The 23,523-nt window shown below is 46.8% G+C and overlaps 1 protein-coding gene across 1 annotated transcript; it reads left to right on the top strand.

The window, feature by feature from the left end:
* The first annotated feature begins 2,114 nt into the window (after positions 1 to 2,114).
* Positions 2,115 to 21,473, top strand: DAO (D-amino acid oxidase). Its single transcript, XM_044244100.1, has 11 exons — positions 2,115 to 2,346; positions 7,058 to 7,260; positions 10,894 to 11,008; positions 12,231 to 12,307; positions 12,746 to 12,811; positions 14,287 to 14,341; positions 15,600 to 15,704; positions 16,602 to 16,684; positions 18,153 to 18,270; positions 18,917 to 19,015; positions 20,217 to 21,473. The coding sequence occupies exons 2-11, from the start codon at positions 7,067 to 7,069 to the stop codon at positions 20,346 to 20,348; spliced, it is 1,044 nt and encodes a 347-aa protein (XP_044100035.1). The 5' UTR covers positions 2,115 to 2,346; positions 7,058 to 7,066; the 3' UTR covers positions 20,349 to 21,473.
* Positions 21,474 to 23,523: the final 2,050 nt, after the last annotated feature.

Below are 23,523 nucleotides of genomic sequence, written 5' to 3'. Positions count from 1 at the left end.
GTATTTCACAAATACGGAAGCATGTTTGGGTTTCCTCTGCTGTATGGCTTCTTCTACTCAACATAGCAACTATGCATTCCTCCGGGCTGTCGCATGTGGCAACATTTGACTTTTTCACCACTGTGTAATATTCCATGGTGGGAATTGTGCGAAAACTCCACCACTGGTTTCATTCATTCTCTAGCTGATAGATAATTTGAGTTGTTTCCACTTCTGGGCTGTGAATGTTCTTGTACAAGCTTTTTGGTTGAGGCATGTTTTAATTTCTCTTGGGGATATGTGTAAGAATCGGGGTTCCTGGGTATGGGGATAATTGTGTGTCTAGCATGAGTGGACATGGGGAACAAGTTTTTTAACTGAAGGGAGGGCTGATCATAATAACCCCTAGTGTATAGGGCTATTGTGAGATTAAATGAGATAATCCAGAGCACCTGGGATGGCTCAGTCCATTAAGCATCTGCTTTTGGCTTGGGTCATGGTCCCGGGGTCCTGGGATCAAGCCCAGTATCAGGCTCCCTACTCAGCGAGGAGTCTGCCTCTCTGTCTCCCTCTTCCTTGCCCCCGACCCCCAGCTCTTGCTCTTGCTTGTGAACACTCTCTCTCAAATAAATACATAAATAAACTTAAAAAAAAATGAGATAATCCAGGCAAAGTATTTAAAACTGTCACATCATGGGGTTCCTGGCCGGCTCAGTTGGAGGAGAACAGGACTCTAGATCTCAGGGTTAGGAATTTGAGCCCTGTGTAGAGATCACTTAAAAAGAAACCCTTTAAAAAAAATAATACATAAAACTGGCATACTGAAATTTATAAGATATACAATCGTTGCTGGTATAAGAGTCGGCGGGCACGTGAAGCTCTCTGGTGAATTTCTGTTAACTTTAAATTAACTGTTAATTTAAAATATTCCCATGATGAACTAGGGGCAAAAGGAAATTAGGGACACAAGGTCATGTGATATGAAAGTGATACATGACTATTATTTTAAAAATTCAATTGAAATAGAAATATATAGAGTAAAAAATAAAGTTCACTCCATCTTTTAAAAAATTATTATTAAAAAAGGGGCACCTGGGTGGTTCCATTGGTTGGGTGTCTGCCTTCGGCTCAAGTCATGGTCCTAGGGTCCTGGGATGGAGCCCTGCATCAGACTCCCTGCTCGGTGGGGAGCCTGCTTCTCTCTCCCCTGCTCCCGCTGCTTATGCTTGCTCTTTCTCTATCTCTGTCAAATAAAGACAAAATTTAAAATTTAAAAATTAAAGTTATTATTGAAAAATACCATGCACTATGTTTTTTCTATGCATTTTCTTATTTTTTTTTTAAAGATTTTATTTATTTATTTGAGGCAGAGAGAGTGTGAGAGAGAGCATGAGCGAGGAGAAGGTCAGAGAGCGAAGCAGACTCCCCATGGAGCTGGGAGCCTGATGTGGGACTCGATCCCGGGACTCCAGGATCACGCCCTGAGCCGAAGGCAGTCGTCCAACCAACTGCGCCACCCAGGCGTCCCTGCATTTTCTTATTTTATCCTCACTTGTTTATCGATGATGCTGAAGACAGGGAAGTGGAGGTTGGATCTTCAAAGCTGACCCAAAGGATGCCTGACTTGGGGCTGGTTAGTTCGTGTCTCTGGGCCTCAGTCTCCCCAACCACACAGTAGGCACCTAGTAATCCTTTGGCTCCAATAATCACAACTCCACGTCTAGCCCTGGCAGAGGAGGGACCTGGAGTTCTGCCGCCCGTGTCTCTGGGATACGGCAGCAAAGAGCCACGCATCCTTATGGCCCAAACAGGCGTTGCCTTGAGTCTCTTCTTGGCCTCAGGCATCCAGCATCCAAAAATGGCATTAGGCTGGCCGGCTGGCCGCTTGGAGGCCCTGTCCTGTATCTGTGGCCTCCCCACAGGGCTGTCAGGCAGACCAGGCTCACAGTGGCCCAGGGAACAACCCTCCCCTCCCCCAGGGTGGCAGCAGGAAGAGGGAAGAAAGGATTGTCTCCAGCTGGCCCGAGAGACAGACCTCCTTGTCCCCATCAGCCCTCCCGCCCTTCCCCCCTCCCCCCCCACCGAGGGCTGTCCCCAGAGGCTTAGGATCAGCCAGAAAAGTCAGGCAACTTTTCAGTGACCAGAAGGAGGGGAGCGGAGGGGAGGTCTCCCAGCCTGTGAGCAGCACAGTGCCAAGCCCCGCCCCTTGCTGTGCCCTGTCCGTAACTCCAGATTTTGACCCTGAGCTCCAGTCCCAGTTTGGGGGCAGAGGGCTGAGGACAGGACGCCCCAGAATCAGGAGGCTCCCCTCAGGAGATAAGATCCTGCGTCTACAGCAGCTGTCTCTTCAGAAGTCTGGAAATCCAGGTGAGTGGGGGTGGCGGTGCCCGGGACTCAAAGTCCTCCCAGCGCCAAGGAGAAGGCTCCATGTCAGAGCCCAAGGCAGGCGACAGCTCTGTGGCTAGGCAGGTGCCTTCACCTCTCCAGATCTCCTTCTCCTCTGGAAGACAGGGATCATAATCACCTCTTATAGGGCTAGTCTGAATATCAAAAGAGGTGATGAACAGAAAGAGCTTAGCACAGAACTGGGCATGTAGCAAGTACTCAGTAAATGGTCATTATTATTTGGGGACAGGGGGCTGGTAGCCTGTTTGTCAAGCATTTATTGAATCTGTTCCTTTTAAAGGTAAATTGTGAAAATATCAGCGGCAGAAGAAGTAGCCTTATCGGACAACCTGATTTAGTTCAGTCAAATACCTCGCCTGATTTTTTTGTAACAAGTCTCTCTTTCTCTCTCTCTCTCTCTTTTTTTTTCTTTTTTTTGCTACACGCAAATAGCAATCAAAGGCACAAGCTGCCCTAAATTCTTTTTGAGGTACAAGGGAGGTTATAAGCAAACAAACACGAGACTAAAATGCAAGCAGAAAGCGTCAGGTGCCCACTTACCGCCTTACCGCCTGTTGGTTAATAGTTACCTAGCACGGTGTGGAAAGCCCAGAGCAGGGTCCAGGTCCCAGTGCTGTCCCACACTGGCTGTGTGACTTTGGCAGTGACTTCCTCTCCCCGAATCTCAGCCCCACGTCTGTAAAACCTCCCAGAGCAGTTGAGAGGAGGAAGCAAGAGGACCATCTGTACTGAGCCTACATGTGCATGGCGAGGGGCAGACGCCCAAAATTCCCCTCCCGCCCCACGCTGACAGAGACATTATAATGACACACACACATGCAGAAAAATGTGAGAACCTCGGCATCTTCCTGAACGTACCCTCTCCCCATCCCGAGCCTGCTTGGTTGAAGTAAGGGCATAAGACACGGGAAAAGCCACACTAACAGGAACGCCAGCAACAGCGAGAAATGGCTGACCTAGCAGTCGAGACGTGTGCATGCCAGTCCCCAAGTTTATGATCCACATGCATGAATGATTTTAACTGGAGGCTGGGTCTGTCCGATCCTACAGCTCGGCTTCTGCTTCGTGGAAGAACGTCACGCGTTTACATTGTGCTTTAAAGCACACGCACAATTTGCTCTAATCAGCATCAGATTAGATTCACGCAGTTGAAGATGATTGGCTTTAGGAAACACATCCCTCCTTCTCGAGTCTGTGCCTATCAGCAACACGCTAAGAATTCACATGCACGTTGTATGGTATGGGTTCTTTCAATGCAGGACCCTGAAATACTGTCTCTTTATGTTCACCTGCTTAGCTCTCGAATGTTTTATCAAATAGTGTGATTTGTCAGCTTCTCTTGGTGTTGTTTATGGACACAGGCTCTGCTGCTCATGGGTGTCTGAGCCTCACTTGCTTCATCTGGAAAATGGGCATAATGATAATCCCGAGGGCTGTCAGAGGATGAAAGCAGATAAAAGCACATAAAGTTCTTAGTGCAGTGACTGGAACATACTAACTAGCAGGCTTATTGCCGTCTCTGTATGGCCCGTTCTTTTCCCAATTCAACCTACAGAGACTTTTTCATCCCAAGACCACACAAACCCTTTTATCACAAATACAACATTGGTTGAGTCCCTCCGCTTTTCCGGACCTCAGTTTCCCCGTCTGCATGACAATGTCTAACTCATCTTTAGAACTTTACACGCTGGAGAAACTGAGTCCCACACTGTGACTTGTCCCTGTTCGTATTGGCCATTTGGTTCCAGATGTTGTTCTGGGCGTCCCCCAAGCTCTTCTCTTCGGCATGTGCTCCTGCTCCTAACCAGAGGCTTTGACACACCTGACCAGCCTGGTTATTGAAAGACAGGCAGTGTGCCTGCTTTGCTTCCGTCCGAGGCCTCTTTCTCCCTGCCCAGAAACCTCTGGAGGGTTTTCATGCTTTCTTCATCCCTCACAACCTCCCCTATAGAAGCAGCTTCTTTTTCTCCATCCTTTGCTGGTTTTCTAGGTGGCATGAGAATGGAAAAAACAAGAACAACAAAAACTCGGGCCCTGGAAAAGGCAGAGTGGGGTTCACACCCCACTTTTCCTCCAACCCTTGTTATGACCTCAAATAACTTAGCTTCCTCTCTCTGCCCTTGACTCCCTCCCTGTGAACTGGGATGGTGAAAATCAACTGTGGTAATTTATGAACTTCCCAGCACTTAACCAGTATTTTCTCTTTTGAGCCTCATAAAAACTTGAATCATTCATTCATTCATTCATCCCTGCTATAGGCAGGGCACTATTCTGGGCCCTGGAGATAGGGCAGTAGATTAAAAAACCCTGCCCAGGGGCGCCTGGGTGGCTCAGTGGGTTAAGCCGCTGCCTTCGGCTCAGGTCATGATCTCAGGGTCCTGGGATCGAGTCCCGCATCGGACTCTCTGCTCAGCAGGGAGCCTGCTTCCCTCTCTCTCTCTCTGCCTGCCTCTCCATCTACTTGTGATTTCTCTCTGTCAAATAAATAAATAAAATCTTAAAAAAAAAAAAAAAACCAACAACAAAAAAAACCCCTGCCCAGGGTCCAGTTGGTTAAGTGTCTGACTCTTGGTTTCAGCTCAGGCCATGACCTCATGGGTTGTGAGATCGAGCCCCATGTCAGGCCCTGGGCTCAGCAGGGTGTCTGCTTGAGCTTCTCTCCCTCTGTACTCTCCCCGCCCCCACGAACTTGTGCACTCACTCTCTCTCTCTCAAATAAATAAATAAACCTTAAAAAAGGAATGCCCTGTCCTCCTGGAGCTGATACTCTGGTAGGGAGACAATGGACAGGAAGCTTTGTTAACCCTTAAAAGTCCTCAGTGAGGATGACCAACTCAGCCCTGTTTGCCCTAGGACTCCCCTGGTTTTCTCTCTCAGAGTTCACGTCCTGGGAACATCCTCAGTCCTGAGAAATGGAGGAAATTGGTCATCCTCGCTCAGTTGAGTTAAGTGACTTGCCCAGGGACACACAGCTGGTGTGGACAGATGCCAGGCTATGAATCTTCGTATGTCTGACCCCCATCCTGGGCTGTTACTACCGCCTCCGGGATTCATTCAGCGTATTTGGAAATTACAGGAAAGCCCTCTATTCTTGCCTTCTTATTGTTAATGCACAAAAGTGGTCAACTCTCCGGAGTTTCATAGAGAGAGTCAGAAGACCCAGAGAGGGGAAGTAACTTGGTCAAGGCCACACAGAGAGTCAGAAGTGAAGCCGCATTTGATTCTCCCTTCTTCCTCTTCTCCTTCCCTCGGTGTTCTTTCCCTTGTTATCTTCAAGATGCCGTGGGACCTAAGGAGTTCACTACATACTGAGGGCCTACTCTGTGCCAAGGGCCACACCAGAAACTTCCACCAGGCTAGTGGATTCATTTTTAGGGTGATCCTGTGAGGTCAAGGTCATTCTTAGTTTACAGAAGAGGATATTGAATCTCTTAAGTCAAAGTAGTGGGGAGGAGGGATGGGAAGAGCCTAGGGGTCCTTGAGAGGGTCTGCCCCTGCAACCAAGCCTCGCAGCAGGAAGGACAATGAGCAATGCCTTTCCGTTTCCTGGTTTTATCTCCAACTTGGCTGCTGAAACCCCAACGGAGTCCAGTTCTTGTGGGCTGGAGCCGTTTTCCCCTTTTATAAAACTAGGCCATATTGAGAATGTCCTGCCGTTCAGGGCCACCGGGTTGCCAGGAGGCTCGGTCTGTGGGAAGAGGGCTGTGAGTATAGAGGAGGGAAAGTTGAATTTGGCCCTTCCGGGCATAAAAAGTCCTCTTGTTCTGCCTCAGCAGGAGCCCACAGGGTATTTCCCTGCTGTGCAGGGCCCAAGCAGCTTCAAGGTCAAAAGCTGCTAGGCCTTTTCAACATCTGAGGACCAAACCAGCCCAGCCACCGAGGCATTCCCTGAGTGGGTGTGCTGGAAGATCTGAATTCTATAAGTCAGACCTGCATCCACTCGCTCCCAGCTTGGCACATAGTAGGTGTGCCCTATGTGGACATTGAGTTTTCTTGAATTGAAATGAAATCCCAGCAGCATCACTTACTGGCTGTGTGATCTCAAGTAACTTACCTCACCTCTCTGAGCCTCTTTTTTTTCATCTGAACAATGGGGCCACTAACACAAGCCCCAGCCTCCTAAGGACGTGGGAAGAAGCACTCAGCACTGGGGTTGCACGCAGTAGGTGCTCCACAAATGTCAGTAAACATCTTCTTTCGCACTTGACGCTATGTTGAGATTTTCACACTGGCCATCTAGTTAAAAGTCCCATCTCTTCTCCAAGGCACGAGTCCTTTTCCCCACCGTTTCCCGGAAGGTGAAGGCTCATGAGCATCCTGCCCAAAGTCAATGGCCAGTAGGTGGCAGAGTTGAGGCAGCGTTGAAGCTGAAGCTCAAGGTCCTCGCCGCTACCTCCCAGTTAGCGGCTGGCCAGAAAACTCTCCGGTCCCAGTTACGTTCCTGGCTTGGGGCAAGGTCTTTGGGCAAGGCTCCCCAACCACAGCTGCTTCACTTACCCACTGTGTGACCTTGGGCAAGTTGCTTTGCCTCTCTGTGATTCCATTTTTCTGTTTCTGAGGGTCAGTAGGAGGATCAGGTGTAGAAACGCTTGGCGGTGTCTGGCACTTTCTAAGCTTTCAGGGGACAGCGGCGACGGTGGTGATGGCACACTGCAACCTTTCCTCCCTGTAGGCTGGCACGATGCGCGTGGTGGTGATTGGAGCAGGTGTCGTTGGGCTCTCCACTGCCCTGTGCATCCACGAGCGTTACCATTCGGTCCTGCCATTGCTGGATGTGAAGGTCTATGCGGACCGCTTCACCCCGTTCACCAACAGCGACGTGGCTGCTGGCCTCTGTCAGGCCTACCTCTCGGACCCCAGCAACCCACAGGAAGTGTGAGTGAGGGTCCCAGAAAGCGGCCCGGGGAAGTGGAGGGGCTGAATTCGAAGAGGGGACGCTCCCTCTCAGGGTTCCCATCAGCAAGAACAAGCTCCTTGTTGGGAATGCAAATTGGTGCAGCCACTTTGGAAAACAGTGTGGACATTCCTTGAGAAATTAAAAATAGAGCTTCCCCGGCGCCTGGGTGGCTCAGTGGATTAAGCCGCTGCCTTCGGCTCAGGTCATGATCTCAGGGTCCTGGGATCGAGTCCCACATCGGGCTCTCTGCTCAGCAGGGGGCCTGCTTCCCTCTCTCTCTCTCTGCCTGCCTCTCTGTTACTGTGATCTCTCTCTGTCAAATAAATAAATAAAATCTTGGGGCGCCTGGGTGGCTCAGTGGGTTAAGCCGCTGCCTTCGGCTCAGGTCATGATCTCAGGGTCCTGGGATCGAGTCCCGCATCGGGCTCTCTGCTCAGCAGGGAGCCTGCTTCCTTCTCTCTCTCTGCCTGCCTCTCCATCTACTTGTGATTTCTCTCTGTCAAATAAATAAATAAAATCTTTAAAAAAAAATCTTTAAAAAAAAAATAGAGCTTCCCTATGACCCTGACATTGCACTACTGGGTATTTGCCCCAAAGATACAGATGTAGTGGAAAGAAGGGCCATCTGTACCCCAATGGCATAGCAGCAATAGCAGCCACAGTCGCCGAACTGTGGAAAGAACCAAGATGCCCTTCAACGGACGAATGAATAAGGAAGATGTGGTCCATATATACTATGGAGTATTATGCCTCCATCAGAAAGGATGAATACCCAACTTTTGTGTCAACATGGACCGGACTGGAGGAGATTCTGCTGTGTGAAATAAGTCAAGCAGAGAGAGTCAATTATCATATGATTTTGCTTATTTGCAGAGCATAAGTAATAACACAGAGGACATTGGGTGAAGGAGAAGAGAAGTGATTTGATACTTCGGAGGGGGTGATGAACCAAGAAAGACAGGGGACTCTGAGAAATAAACCGAGAGTTTTGGAAGGGAGGTGGGTGGGAGGTTGGGAGGGCCTGGTGGTGGGTATTAAGGAGGGCACGGGTTGCATGGAGCACTCGGTGTGGTGCATAAACAATGAATCTTGTAACACTGAAAAAATAACATAAAAAAAAAGAAAGAGTGCCTTGTCAAGGCTTAGAAGAAAATACTACTAAATAGTAAGCCCTGGGACGCCTGGGTGGCGCAGTTGGTTGGACCACTGCCTTCAGCTCAGGGCGTGATCCTGGAGTCCCGGGATCGAGTCCCACATCAGGCTCCCAGCTCCATGGGGAGTCTGCTTCGCTCTCTGACCTTCTCCTCGCTCGTGCTCTCTCTCACTGTCTCTCTCTCTCAAATAAATAAAATAAAATCTTTAAAAAAAAAATAGTAAGCCCTACTATGTGCTAGATGAATGGAGGCTTTCCTCCATGCCTCCCATAAACTGGGTGGCTGTGGATGCCATGTGCATGGATGGGTCAGGAATATTGGGATATTGTTTCCTAGTTTATTTATTTAAAGGTTATTTTCATCTGATTTCCCCAGGGGCTAATAGGAAACAGAGCCCTTTGGGGGCACATGGGTGGCTCAGTCATTTAGGCGGCTGTCTTCATCTCAGGGTCCTGGGATCGAGCCTGACATGGGGCTCTCTGCTCAGTGGGGAGTCTGCTTCTCCCCCTGCTACTGCCCCTCCTTGTTCTCTCTCTCTCTCGTTTCTCTCGCTCAAAAAAAAAAAATCTAAAAAAAAAAAAAAGAAAAAAAGGAGACAGAGCCCTTCGAATCCCAGCAATAATTACAAAGAAGGACAAAATGCACTAAAGTCCTTGATACTGGGTACAGTAGGGGGCAATTTTGCCCTTGGAGACGTATTTTTTTCCATATATGAATTCGTAAAAAGATCTTTCGGTTTATTTGAACTCATTCCAATTGCCATTTCTAACAGTCTCTCGGCTGTATTTAACAGCATAGAAATGTATCTCCCCTGAATTTGCCCATTGCGACAATCATTTTTTTTTTAAGATTTTTTTATTTCTTTATTTAACAGAGAGAGAGATCACAAATAGGCAGAGAGGCAGGCAAAGGGGGAGGGGGAAGCAGGCTCCCTGCTGAGCAGAGAGCCCGATGCAGGGCTAGATCCCAGGACCCTGAGATCATGACCTGAGCTGGAGGCAGAGGCTTAACCCACTAAGCCACCCAGACACCAGCGACAATCATTTTTATTTAACAATTTTTAAATGTGTTTATTTTAGCTCCAGTTAGGTAACATACAGTGTTACATTAGTTTCAGGTATGCACTACACGGATTGAATGCCTGGTGCTTGCCACAAGTGTTTTCCTTCATCCCTATCACCTATTTCCCTGCACCCCCCCCCACCTCCTCTCTGGGAACCATCACTTTGTTCTCTACAGTTGAGAGTCTCTCTTTTTCTCTTTTCCCCTTTGCTCAGTTGTTTTGTTTCTTTAATTCCACATAGGAGTGAGATCATAGGGCATTTGTCTTTCCCTTATTTCGCTTAGCATTGTCCTCTCTAGCTCTGTCCTTGTCGTTGCACATGGCAAGATTTCATTCTTTTTTTATGGCTGAGCAGTAGTCCATTGTATATATAGACCACATCTTTATCCATTCATCAATTGACGGATGCTTGGGCTGCTTCCGTATCTTGGCTATTGCCAATAATGCTGCTATGAACCGGATGCATGTACCCATTCGAATTAGTGTTTTTGTATTCTTTGGGTAAATACCCAGTAGTCTGATTGCCGGATCATAGGGTAATGCTAGTTTTAACTTTCTGAGGATCCTCCAGGTGGATGTTTGGGTAGGTGGATGACCAGGTGTAGCAAAGGTTATTTTGTCTGTTTAGAAACTGCAAACTGCTGGCTGCTTCAGGAAAGAATCCCCAAGTGTGTAAAGACTCAAACAGAAGTTACATTCTCCCATAAATTCTAGAACTGATGTTCCTGACCAGTGGGTGGCAATTCAGGGGCCCGTGTTCCTTGCATCTCACAGCTCTGCTTGTCCTCCTCTGTGGCTTCTCATGTGGCCACAGTACTGTGTCATCATGCCTTCTGATGTCACTAGGCTTTGGTTTTGGAAGGAGTACAGCATGAAGATGACGTGTGCAGTCTTAGGGTCCACTGGGCGGAGTGCAGTCATGTGACCACACCAGGCTGCATGGGAGCCGAGGAGACATAGCCAGGTTCTGTGCCCAGGAAGAGGAGGAGGAAAGTATTCGGGAGCAGCAAGCTAAGGTCTCCTGCTGGCATTTATATGGAGGGGGGAGTGCTTGGAGTGAGCCTGAATTATGGGACAGATCTCAAAGCGAGCCGAAGCCATCATTTAAACTTGCAGCTACATGATCTCAAGGCTGAAGTGAGCTCCAAATGGTTGTGCTGGATTATCCCTTGCTTCCTACCTTCTCTTTTCTATCAATGGGGAAAACTACTAGAAAGTCTGGGGATAGGGAAGACCCATAAGCATTTGAGATATTGCAGAAGGAAATGTGGTGGGTTTCTGAATTTTGACCTATCCCCACCAGCCTGGTCACAATCCCAATGCAAGCCAACCCTAAGAGATTTCTCATCCAGCTCGGGGTATTAGGTGACCGAGAATCTGCGGGATCCTTCCAGGCATTGGAACCGGCAGACCTTCGACTATCTCCTGAGCCACATCCATTCTCCCAACGCTGCAAACATGGGCCTGGCCCTAATCTCAGGCTACAACCTCTTCCGTGAAGCTTTTCCGGTGAGTGAGGCGTCCTTGATCACAGACCAGAGCTGGGAGCCCAACTCTAGGGAGTACTTTGAGCCTTGTAGATGACAACCTCTTACATTCAAATCAGGTTTCCTTTAAATTCTATTTCTGTTTTAAAATTATTTTTGGTTCTGATTTTGTCCTTAAATTGACAGAGACCAAAGAATTTTCTGATGAACCAGGGGAACTAGCCTTTGGTAGAGGCAAATCCAGACACGTTCTGTACTGGTGGTGATTTCATGCTGAAGTCACAAGGTTGCCTGGGCCCCTGGAGATGCCAGGACTTTCCACCAAGAGAGACTAAAACACTCATCATGACACAGGAGCCTTACTTTGTACCAGGCCCTATGCTAACTACTTTACAACTAGTGACTTGTTTAATTCTCATAATTAACCAAAAGTGCTATCATTAGCCTCTTTGTGCGATGAGGAGATAGAAGCTCAGAGAAATGGAGTAACTTCCTCAAGTCACAAATCTCTTACGTGATAGACCTGGGATTTGAACCCAGGTTGTCTGGGACCCCATGGTGCCCAATGCGCTAAGAAGGACACAGCCTTGGGGGATGTTCTCACGTTGCTTCAAGGAGATGGTTTTGGCTGGGCGTCCAGAAACCCAGGCCAGCTCTCTAAGGCTGAGTCAATGTTTAGCACTGGGCGACGGGCATCACCCATATTATCTGTTCTCTTCCATGGGACCAAGAGTGATTATTAACTCCATGATACAGACAAGAAAATGGAAGTCTAAGAGAATTCAAGGTGGTCTGTGGGGAGGCCCAAAACCCCACCAGGTTGTCTGATTCTATGCTCTGCTGCCTCCCACCCTCACCCTTGGTATAACCCTCACTGTCCGTGGTTTCTGTCCTGTTTCTGACTCTTACCCTATCACTTGCCCTCAGCCTTATTCTCACCTTACCCTTCCTTCATATAGCATCATGGTTAAGGCCATGGACTCTGAAGCCAGACTGTGTTGGTTCAGCTCCATTGTTTATTAGCAGTGTGACTTTAGACAAGTTGCTTAATCTCTTTAAGTCTCAGCTGGCCCATCTGTGAAAATGTAGATAAGAATAGTATGTATTTCAATGAATTGTTGGGGATATTAAATGGATAGGTATAAGTAACATACTTGGAAAGGCACCTTACACATGGTACACATTGGACTATTTTCAATTCACTTCCACTCATCACTGTTCCTCCCTCTCTCTTCTCTTGGCAGGATCCTTCCTGGAAGGACACAGTTCTGGGATTTCGGAAGCTGACTGGCAGAGAGTTAGACATGTTCCCTGATTATAGGTGAGGTTGTTGTCAGGGGCAAAGGGGCTGTGGTCCCATGATTCAGACAGATCTACAGAGAGGCTGACATCCCAAGGTCACACAACCAAGCAACCAAAATGGGATTCCAACCCAGTCTGTGTGACTCCAAACACCTCTGTTCTTTCTCTTGCAGCCTGATGTCTCTTTGGCCCTCCCCTCACCCCACCCCATACCTGAATCCCCTCTAAGAATGCACATCCAGTCTCCATGTGCACACCCCAATGTCAGAGATGGGTTTTCTGATAAAAAAATTTTTCTTTGCGCTGAAAACCAGTCCTCATTTGAACTTCACTCAGTGGTCCTGGCTCTACACTTGGGGGTCCCCCAAAGTGAGACTCCTCCCACCTCCATTTGAAAGTCTGAATATCATTCTGATTCTGATTCTTTATCGCCTCTCTTGCCTGGTTTTGACTTTAGCTATGGCTGGTTCAACACAAGCTTGATTGTGGAGGGGAGGAGGTATCTACCATGGCTGACTGAAAGGTGAGAATTTCAACTTTGGTTTAAGGAAAGCACCTCCCAAGGACCAGGGTGTCTACAGACAAATGTTCATGGGATTTGTTTTTGTTTTTGTATTTACAAACCCCAAATGTTAAAGGAGAGCTCAGTCTTGGTGGGAGCTATCATTGGCTATGATCACCTCTGTGTACTAAACCATGGTTTCCATATCTGATGGGGCATCAGAACCACCTGGGAAGCTCTTGACCTGTGATATTTATTATTGACCTCACCAAAATCCATAGTGTTTGTGCAATTGTTTTAAATGGACTCTCTTAAGTTTTCCAGACATATTTACATCATTTGCAAAACATAAGTTATCTTTTATTTTTATACCTCGTTTTTTTTTTCTTGTCTAACTGCTGTAGCCACTACCTCCAGAACAATGTTAACTAATACAGGGAATAGTCATTGTCTCTGTCTTGTTCATGATGTTAATAGAAATACTGCAGTGTTCTAAATTAGCAAACACTAGCTTGAGAGACATATTTATATTTATATTAGTATTAAGGAAGATTCTATATATTTCCTATGTTTTACTATTTTATTAAGATTTAAAAAAATCTAGAGTGGATTGCAGTTTTTGTCAAATGACCTGAGGAGAGTTTTAGAAATGCAGATTTCAGGACCCCATTTTATATCTACTGAATCAGATCCTCTGGGGTGGGACTTAGAAAATTGTGTTTTAAGAAGTTCCCTTAGTGATTCTAATTATCAGCCAGGTTTGGGAATCATTGCACTAAATCATAGTCATTTTTCCTAACATTAGGATACTTGTGACTCCTATCCAGCCTCTAACTAAACTAAAAACCCCACTTTTTCTATCTTTAGGAAATAGTCCTGGAGTTATGCTTCACCTTTCATAGGATTTATTTCCTGTTCTTTTCATGTTTCTTTACATCTCTAAAAATGACAGTTATTTTTCCTCTGGGACATTTTGATACTGATAAGAGTACTGATACTGATACTCAGTACTGATACTGATACTCAGGGATGGATGTCCCCAGCCCACCTTCCTCCTCATGCCTTGCTTCTGACAAAGGGGTTTTTAGCATTGGTCCAGCTCTGCCCCTCCGCCACCCTGCATCTCATTCTCTTTGATGGTACAAAGCAATGTGGTGGTAGTAAGAAGAGTTTTGAACTAAGAAGTCTGGGTCTAAGTCCCAATCCCATCATTAACTCACTGTATGACCTTCACCAAAGCTCTTCTCCCATCTCCACCTGCTTGACAAGGGGCTTGGACCATCTCAGGTTTCTCAAGGGACATTTCATGGACCACTAGTCTATCAAGGTGCTTATGAATTGATCTGATCTGACTACACAGCCACTTTCTCAAGGAGCATCCTGTGGGACTAACATCCACAAAAGGTTCTTTGAGGGAACACCCACCATGCCATCTTCTTGGAGAGATGGGACAAAGAACTGAATACTGGGCTTTTTGATGTGTCTGATCCCCCCAGGTTAACTGAGAGGGGAGTGAAATTCTTCCACCGGAAGGTAGAGTCTTTTGAGGAGGTGAGTTGAAGGGCTGGAAGGGGCTGGATGTGGGAGAAAGGTGAAGAGGGGAGGCCTCTGCTTCCTGTTGCTGGGTTGGGAGCCCGCCCCCTGATCAGACTCCCAGGGTCCCCTCGAGGCCTGTTCTTGTCTCTAGACCTTTCTTCAACCGCACAGGGACTCAAGCATTCTGTCTTGATGGTGGCTAGAACAAAAGGATGGTAAGATAGTGGTGGACATTAGGGGTTAATCTACCTCTGAGCCTCCATGGGTTTTAGTGCCAGAGAGCTAGCTGCCTCTTACCAGTATCAGCTGCACTCCACTCTTGAGTTCCAGATACTTGGTTGCCTCCTACATAAATCAGAGTTAATGTTTCTGCAAAGTCAAGGCTCTTAGCTGACTTGGTTCCAGAGTGACACCATCATCAATAACAATGATAGTAGCAGCTATCACCATCAGGCACTGGCTCAACACCAGGAGCTTTGTTGCAAGTCTTCACTCAATCCTAGCACCTAGAATGTGCTTGGAATGTGAAGGTGTTGGTAAATACAGTTACTAGCATTATGTATGAGTACCTACTCCAGGTTGAGTCCTAATGGGCACTTGGGATACATGGTTAACTCAGACACAGCCCCTTATTCCCAAGAAGCTCACGGTCCATTGTAGCAACTACTGTCTCTTGAACGACAACAGTGCCTTGCAATGTGTATGTCCCATGACTGCCCTGTGAGGGGAGTCCCTGGCACTGGTCCGGGGGGGTTAGGTGCTCATGATGCTATACCCTTGAACTGTCAAGTATCCCACACCTGCACAGAGCCTGGGGTTCCCACATGCCTTCTGAAAATGCCTCAGCAGAGAAGAAGGCAAGAGAATGAAATAAAAAGGAGTCAGAAGGAGGAAGAGAACTATCTCTGCATCTGACTTCTTCTGGGAAGTCCCAAGAAGCTTTCCCCCACTCCACAGTCCTCCTTGCTGAACACTTTCACATCCAGGGTCACACTGGATCCTCACACAACCTAAGAACAGATATTACCAGCCCTACTTAATAGGGAAGGCAGATAAGCCTTGAGGAAGTGATGGGACATTTCTGAGGTCACATAGCAGGTAAGTGGGTGGAGTGGAGATCTGGAGTCTGTTCCTTGTATTCCTCATTGAGTCTCCTCCCTGTTGTTCTATAGGGGGCAGAAAGCTGCAGGGTGAAGGGTGGAGGGAAGGAGGATGCTGGGGATTCAAGGGCCCTCCCCCCTCCCATGCCACCTGCTCTGTTCATTGCTGTCAGGTAGCAAGAGATGGTGCTGATGTGATTGTCAACTGTACCGGGGTGTGTGCTGGGGCATTGCAGCCAGACCCTCTACTGAAGCCAGGCCGGGGACAAATTATTAAGGTGAGTGTGAAGGTGAGGGATGGAACCTACTGATTTTCTTGACAGAGAGATTGTAGCTGCCTGTTTATTTCCTTTGTGAAAATAGAGGATGTGTTGGGGATATCTGTTAGAGGAGCCTCACAGATTTCGGGCAATTGACATATTAAAGAAATAAGAAGGACCAACATAACCCCGCCAAACATTCTCTTTTGGGTTTTTTTTTTCATAATATAGCAAAGCATGCATGTATGTGTTTGTATCTATGTAGGAGTTGCATATTCCTGTATTACAATAAAAAAGAGCAAACAATTTTGGAGTGTTTATTAAGTACCAGGTACAGGTATGAGCACTTTATTGTGTTATTAATTTCATCCTTACTGGAACCCTTTGAGATGAGATCTATCGTATAGCCATTGCTATTTTACCGATGGGAAAACTGAAGTACAGAGGAATTAAGTAACATGCACACGTTCTCATGGTAGTGGGTTGTGGAATTGTGATTGATACCCTGGCAACCTGGTTTAAGAGCTTGTGTCTTATAAACATCATCCCACATTTACCTTCACTGTGTATGTGTGCCTATGTGTGAAGGATTCCCATTTGTGGACATGTGTGTATATGTGTGCCTGTATGAGTGTTGGTGTGTTCCTGATGTGGGCTGATGTGTATGCATATTGTTCATCTGTGCTGGGCTTTTCTGTGGTCATGTAAGTGAGAATGTGTGATATTTCAGGGACCAGGGATGGCTCTTCCTGCAAGGGCAAGCAGTCAGTGCAGACTTGGAGCACAGGGGTCAGTGGAGTGCTGAGGAATGGGTTTTGCCACACTTGTCAGAACATCTAGGCAGACAGGGGAGCAGGGCAGGGAAGCCCAGTGATCCAACTCCTCTAATGAGGCTTGTCTGCCCTCAATCAATAGGTGGATGCCCCTTGGATGAAGCACTTTATTCTCACCCATGACCCAGAGAAAGGCATCTACCAGTCCCCATACATCATCCCAGGGTAAGAATTTGACATCTTAAGGCAGAAGAAGGGACACCTTCATGGCCTCTCCATGCTGCCCACCCCAGCCCCTTTGCTTAGTCCCTGCAGGTTTTTTCTTTCAATGTTTTCTAAGTGAGGATGAGCCATTAAATCCCTGGAAAGGCAGGACTCAGCCTTAACTGGACTCCATCTTGAAGATGCTTTTGGACAACAGGAGTGGTGATCCTGGAGACAAGGGTAGTGGGTGTGAGGGCAATGACATTGGAAGATGTGAACAGAAATAACAGGAATGTGGTGGAAATAGGGATCTGGGTGATTGGTGGTGATGGTATTAATGGGAGAGGTGATGATGTTAGTGAAGATGATGGCCATGTTGATGGGATGACAATGTCATTGAGATAGTGGTGATAGTGGAGATAGTACTGTCATTGTTGGGAAAGTTCACAGGGGATTGGGACAAGGATGGTAGAGTGCTAACATTAATGGGGTGGCGTGGTGTTGATGAGGATGTCAATGATGATGGCAGGATTGGGAGTGTAGACAGTATCTGGTGCTGACTGAGAAGATGCCATCAATGATGATGTATAGTGGAAATGACAAACACAAAGGCAATGTTAATTCATGTTGACTGGGACATTAATGTTAAGTGGGGCTGTGCTATCTTCATGAAAACGTTAGTGGTGTGGCAGAGATGACATTATCAATGGCAACATGAATGCTGATGGTGGAAATGGTGAATAGGGTTGATGGTGATGACATATTCATGGTAGCAAAGAAGGCAATTGTGAAGATGATGTTGTTGACATAGATGACATTTTTTCCAGTTTCATTGAGATATAATTGACAAATGGTGAACATTTACAACGTATGTGACAATTTGATATATGTATATATTGCAATATGATTATCATAATAAGATTAGCTAAGACATCTATCATGTCACATAATGATGATTTCCCTGTGTGTAGTGAGAAAATTTAACATCCACTCTCTTGGGGCACTTGGGTGGCTCAGTGGGTTAAAGCCTAACCTTCTGCTCAGGTCATGGTCCCAGGGTCCTGGAATCGAGCCCCGCATCAGGTTCTCTGCTCAGCGGGGATCCTGATTTCCTCCCAACCTCTGCCTGCCTCTCTGCCTACTTGTGATCTCTGTCAAGTAAATAATAAAATCTTAAAAAAAAAAAAGGTTAACTCTCTTAGCAATTTTCAAGTATGTAATACAGTATTGTTAACTATAGTCACAATGCTGTGCATTGGAAGAGATGATGAGGTTGACAGTGACATTAATGATGACAGTGGAGATGGTGGTGGGTGCTGATGACAGTGGCAATTACAATGGTGTTGATGGTGGTGTTAGCAAGGATGACAATGCAGATGATCATGGGGATTTAGGTAGAGATGGCTGGAAGGGTGAACTTAGCAATGACCCCCATTCACCTCAAAGGCTACATGTCCCTTCGTCATTGACCCTCGTCACTTTTACCTAGGATGCAGGCAGTGACCCTCGGAGGAATCTTCCAGCTGGGGAATTGGAGTGAGGTAAACAACATCCAGGACCACAAAACCATCTGGGAAGGTTGCTGCAGACTGGAGCCCACACTGAAGGTAAGGTGGGGAGGGGTATCAGTACCTTAGACCAGGGTCTTGACAGCTTGATCATGAGGCCCTTGGGGATGGGAAGACACTGCCCCCAGGATAACTGGGCAGATTTATTCCAGCAAGGGTCTGTGAAATTCACTAGAATTTGATAATGCACAAGGAAGTCCTACTGTGAGCTGGTGACCCCTATCGATTCTTGACTAAGAGTTGCTATCTTTCGAGGTGACATCCCTAAAAACACTTTTAGTCTGTCTGCACAAGGAGAAGATACATTTGTCCTAGAAATCTCAGTGTTTGCTGTTTGTGTGTTTTGAAATCTCAGTTTTTTCCTTTGCCTGTTGGTGATAATGACCCTGGTGGTGTTGATGGTGATGAATGTGCTCATTCATGCAGGACTGTTGACATCATGGTGGTGGCTAGTAGTGGTGGTTGATGGAGATGGGGTCATTGACAGAACCGGTAGTGGTGTGGTAAGAGTGACAATAATTATGTTGGTGGCTGATAAAGGTGGTAATGGTAGTGATGGTTAACGAAAGTGATGGTGTTCTTGTTGGTGATGATAATGAGACTCCAAAGCTAACTCTATCACCCAAAAATGGCAGCAGAAAAAAAAAAAACCCAGAGATGAATTCTTAACACCTTTTTTTTCCAGGATGCCAAAATTGTTGCTGAATTTACTGGCCTCCGGCCAGTACGCCCCCAAATTCGGCTAGAAAGAGAACGGCTTCACTTTGGGTCTTTTAACACAGAGGTATGTTCTCCTGACAAGGAAAGCAAAGTCCTTTCCTACCCCTGATAGGCTCTGGCATTTCCAGTCTTGCCTGACATCCAGCTTCACATAGCCTATTGGCAGACCAGGACAATGCTGGCTAACCTCCCCTCCTCTGTAAAGAAACTGAGGTTCAGTGATGGTAAGGGACTTATTCAAGGTTACAGAGAGGACAGTGCACCTCGGTTTGTCAAAGCCTGTGGTCCAACGACCTCACTGAATCTTTCCTCCAGCTCTTTGGGGCAGGGACTCTTCCCCATGCTTCAGGTGAGGATAATGGGGATCTAAGACCCGAAATCATTTGGCTAAATCAGACAACTGGTGAAGGGCATGGCTGGGAGGTGGTTTGAACTTGACTCCAGAGCCATTTTGCAGATGTCCATTTTGTGGCTGCTCTATCAGCTCTCTGGGGTTCTTCTTTCATGCTCCTTCTGGGATAAGAAGGGGGCTTATTGAGATGGCAGAGGATGCCCTGGCTTAAGGAACTGACCTGACCAGGTGGTAGCTGGGGTCGCCACAGGAATGCCATCCTCCTTGTGTAGGTCCTCCTTCCTCCGTTATGCCGGGGATGTGGAGAGTGTGTGTGTGTGTGTGTGTGTGTGTGTGTGTGTGTGTATGTGATATGTGTATATGGGATGTGTATGTGCTTGTATGCCTGTGTACACACATATAGAGCAAAGGGTTACATATGGAGTCAGACTCCCTGCTGATGGTTTTAGCTTTAAAAAAGGCCCCAGGGGTCTTGCCTCTGTCCCTGGGACAAATTAGCATGTTAGGCAGAGTACCCCCTGTAGGATGTCCTGGCTTTTCTTTCCTCCCGAGGTGGGTAGAAGAGTCTATCTATTAACACAAGAGGTTTGGCATTTCGGAGCAGGATGGAAACAAGAAAGGTGATTTAGAGAACTTCAAACAATTTGATTGGGGGAGGGAATCCCTGACCTCAAGTTCTAGATGACTGTACTTTTCCCATGCTGAGTGTATAAAGCAGGTCCATCTTCTAAGCAAAAGAGAGCCTAAGGTGTAGATCTCTAGCTCCCCAAACAGTCCCCTTACTGGAGTTCTTGGGGCCCCACCATCCTGCCAGGGAACTCAAAGTCCCTCTGGTGCCCTCTGGCTTTCCCCAGAACTCTTCAGAGAGCTCTTCCAGGGCCCTCCTGGCTACCTTCTCTCTTGCCTTTCCCAGGTCATCCACAACTATGGTCATGGAGGCTACGGGCTCACCATCCACTGGGGCTGTGCCATGGAGGCCACCAAGCTCTTTGGGAAGATCCTAGAAGAAAGGAAGTTGCTCAGGATGCCACCACCACACCTCTGAAAACACTGCCGCCCCAAGGACTCCCCATGCCCCTCAGCCAACCAATCAATGTTGCCCCCCTCCCCAGCTGTCACTTACCCTCCAATTCTACCCTTGTTCCTTTCTGCAAGAAACAGAAGATGAGATGGAGGCAAGTTGGGCCCTACTTGGGACTTACTCTGATCACTGGGGTCTCTACCCACTCTGGGATGCATAGAATAAAGAACAGCTGGGGGCTGTTACATTCTAAGTCCTCAGAAGAAAGGAAAGCTCAGAAAATCAAAGGGGCCAGCAGAAAATTGAGGACAGTTGAGATTAGGTAACTTGAGGACAAATTACATTAACATATTAAAAAGGTTCTGAAAAGTCCTGCAACAAAGACATCTAACTGATGTTCTTTCATCCGGACCTAAACTTATTTAGCTATGGAACCCTTTTTGCCCAGAGCACTGATGCCACAGAGTGCACTTGAGGGAAGCCTTTGATAGATCTCATTGTAGGAAGTCATATGCAGAGCTGGAGTGCAGGGAGGCAGAAGAGGGAAGGCATTGAACTAACAACATGATACCCGTTCAACATCCGGGATTCCCAACAGCATCAGCGGCCTGCTGAATGGTCCTATGGTAACCCCTAAGGAGGGGCCGCCAGAGGTTTCATCACACAAGGAACTGAACTCACCAAGCATAATCCTTGTTTGGGGGCAGATTTAATGTCTCTCTTCTGTTCTGACTGGTACCCTCTGAGATGATAAACAGACTTCCGAATGTTTCTGAAAGCCTTAAGTGAACCTAGAGGGCACCTTAGCTACTTTATCTCTAATTATCTGTATCAGGCTCTGGGGTGGAATTTGCATCTGTCTGGGTTTTTGAGAAAGACCAGAACCTGGAGGAAGCCTTCATGCACTTGGGACCTGTGGCACCCTATGTGCTGTGACGAGGTCTTGATTGGCCCTCATCATGCCGTCTACAACCATGCCATCACTATCTACTCCTTCCCACGTTGTGCCATCTGGTGGGGTCTCCATAAAGCATCTGCCATGATTTTGACTGACGCTGAGCTAAGTAGAGTGAGGGAACCAAGATCTGTTAGAGTTCCCATCCTAATCATGAATAATCATTAAGAATAAATTATTAATTATTATCATTATTATATCTAAAATATATTGCCTTCTCACTGGGCATTGGTACTCAACTCTTGCACACATTACTCGTGTAATGTGCAGTCACACACACACCCGCCCACAAAGTAGCTCCCATTTCCATTTCACTGGTGAACAAGGTACAGAGAGGCAGTTCTGGCCAATGACTAGGAAGGAGTAGGAAGGAGATCGAGAGCCAGGCGTTGGGTGGTTCAAGTGCCCCACTTCCAACCAGTGCACAACACCGAATCCCAGGCTGGGACGTGAAGATCCAGCTATGGAGGAAGCTGCTGAGTATTCCCTTGACTCCTTTAGAAGGAACTAGCTCCCTCCCCCTCAGAGCGTCATTGGGTCAAGTCTAGGGTTTTGCCCAAGATTTGTTGGGGGCATCTCCCAGTACCCGGAGTGGAACACAGCATTCAGTATTGGGCCAAAGTGATGACTTTTTAGATGACAATCTAAAATTCCCAAGGGAGAAAAACCCCTACTGGTCAAGGCTAGGTGGTCAAGCAGGAACCCCATGGAACTTAGAAGACAGTGAACTGACAAAAAAAATACAGGGGCCCGGAAGTCCACCCTACACCCTTCCTGTTTTCTTTGTAAATGGTAAGAACCTCTTTGCAATGTGGTTTCCACTCCATTCTGCCTGAAATTCAGAGCAGAAGGAGCATGGGGAACATTCCCCAACCCACGTGACGCTGGAGGAGGTTTAGCAAGGCTTGATTTCTCCACCTTCCCTTCACCTGCCATTCCTGCTCTCTTCCTGAAGGTGATCTATGACCATATTTTTCGATAAATTCTTGGCAGCTTGATGAATTTACGGAATATTATCATTCCTTGTGGGATCGCCTCAAGCGCTTTTGTCAAGAATCAATTGACCATAACTATATGGGTGTATTTTTTGGAATTTCAATTCTATTCCATTGATCTAAGTCTATCCTTGCGCTAGTACCACACTATCTTGATTACTGTAGCTTTGTAAAAAGTCTTACAATTAGGAAGTGTGAGTCTTCCATGTTTATTCCTCTTTCTCAAATGGGCTTTTTTTTTTTTTTAACTCTTCTGCATCCTTTGTAGTTCCATATGAATTCTAGATCAATTTGGGGGGGTGCGTATTGATGAAAACCTCAACAATAGTAAGTCTTCTGATCCATGAACATGGACTATTTCTCCATTTATTCAAATCTTCAATTCCTTTAAGTGATGTTCCACAGTTTGTAAAAGGTTTGCCATCCTTTTGTTAAACTTATCCTTAAGAATTTTACTCTTTCGGACAGTATTGTGAGTGGAATTTCTTTCTGGTGAATTTAGAAAGTGTTCTGTTCTCTGGCATGGTGGGGGGAGGGGGATTTGAAATGGTTCATCATTGAGTATCTTGATTAATCCTGAGTATGTGACATATCTTTATGTTTAAATGTCACGGAAGCAGAATACGGCATTGTACCACCAATGACTAAAGTCTGATCGAAACCACTGAATCTTTGAAGAGTGAGAAAGGGCTTTCAGATTGGTGCTCTGTACGCCTCCCACAACTCTCTGTATACTTCCGTTAGGGCTCACATTGTCCTGTATCACAGTGATCGGTTTATGCCTGTTCTCCCCACTGCACCATGAGTGCATGAAGATAAGGACACGTCTTCTTCTTTTCCTGGATCCTCAGGATTGAGTAGCATGCCTGATACACATGTGGTAGATGCTCCATGCACACTGACCACATGCCATGACCACATGCCCTGATCCATGATGAAGTTATAATAAACAGACACAAGAGTTGACATACATGTTGCTGTGGATTCCAGAAAGGGCTGGCCAAAGCCACTTCTTGAATCCACCCCTTCCCTGACTCAACTTCGTTGGATCAAGACTGGAACCAACATTCATCTGGTCCCATCAGCTGCCTCTCTTGCGAATTTGGAAGTGGTGCCCTGAACAACTGAGTCAGATATGTTTGCAGATCTGAGTCAGGGTGACGGGAAACATACACATGATTAAGCATGTACAGCAGCCATGAGGAGGCAGAAAGAAGCCAGTCTGTAGAGGAGGGTGGAACCAGGCCAC

This window comes from Neovison vison, chromosome 3 (genome assembly GCF_020171115.1).
Source record: "Neovison vison isolate M4711 chromosome 3, ASM_NN_V1, whole genome shotgun sequence".
Taxonomy (NCBI): Eukaryota; Metazoa; Chordata; class Mammalia; order Carnivora; family Mustelidae; genus Neogale; species Neogale vison.
This window is presented reverse-complemented; position numbering and strand designations above follow the sequence as displayed.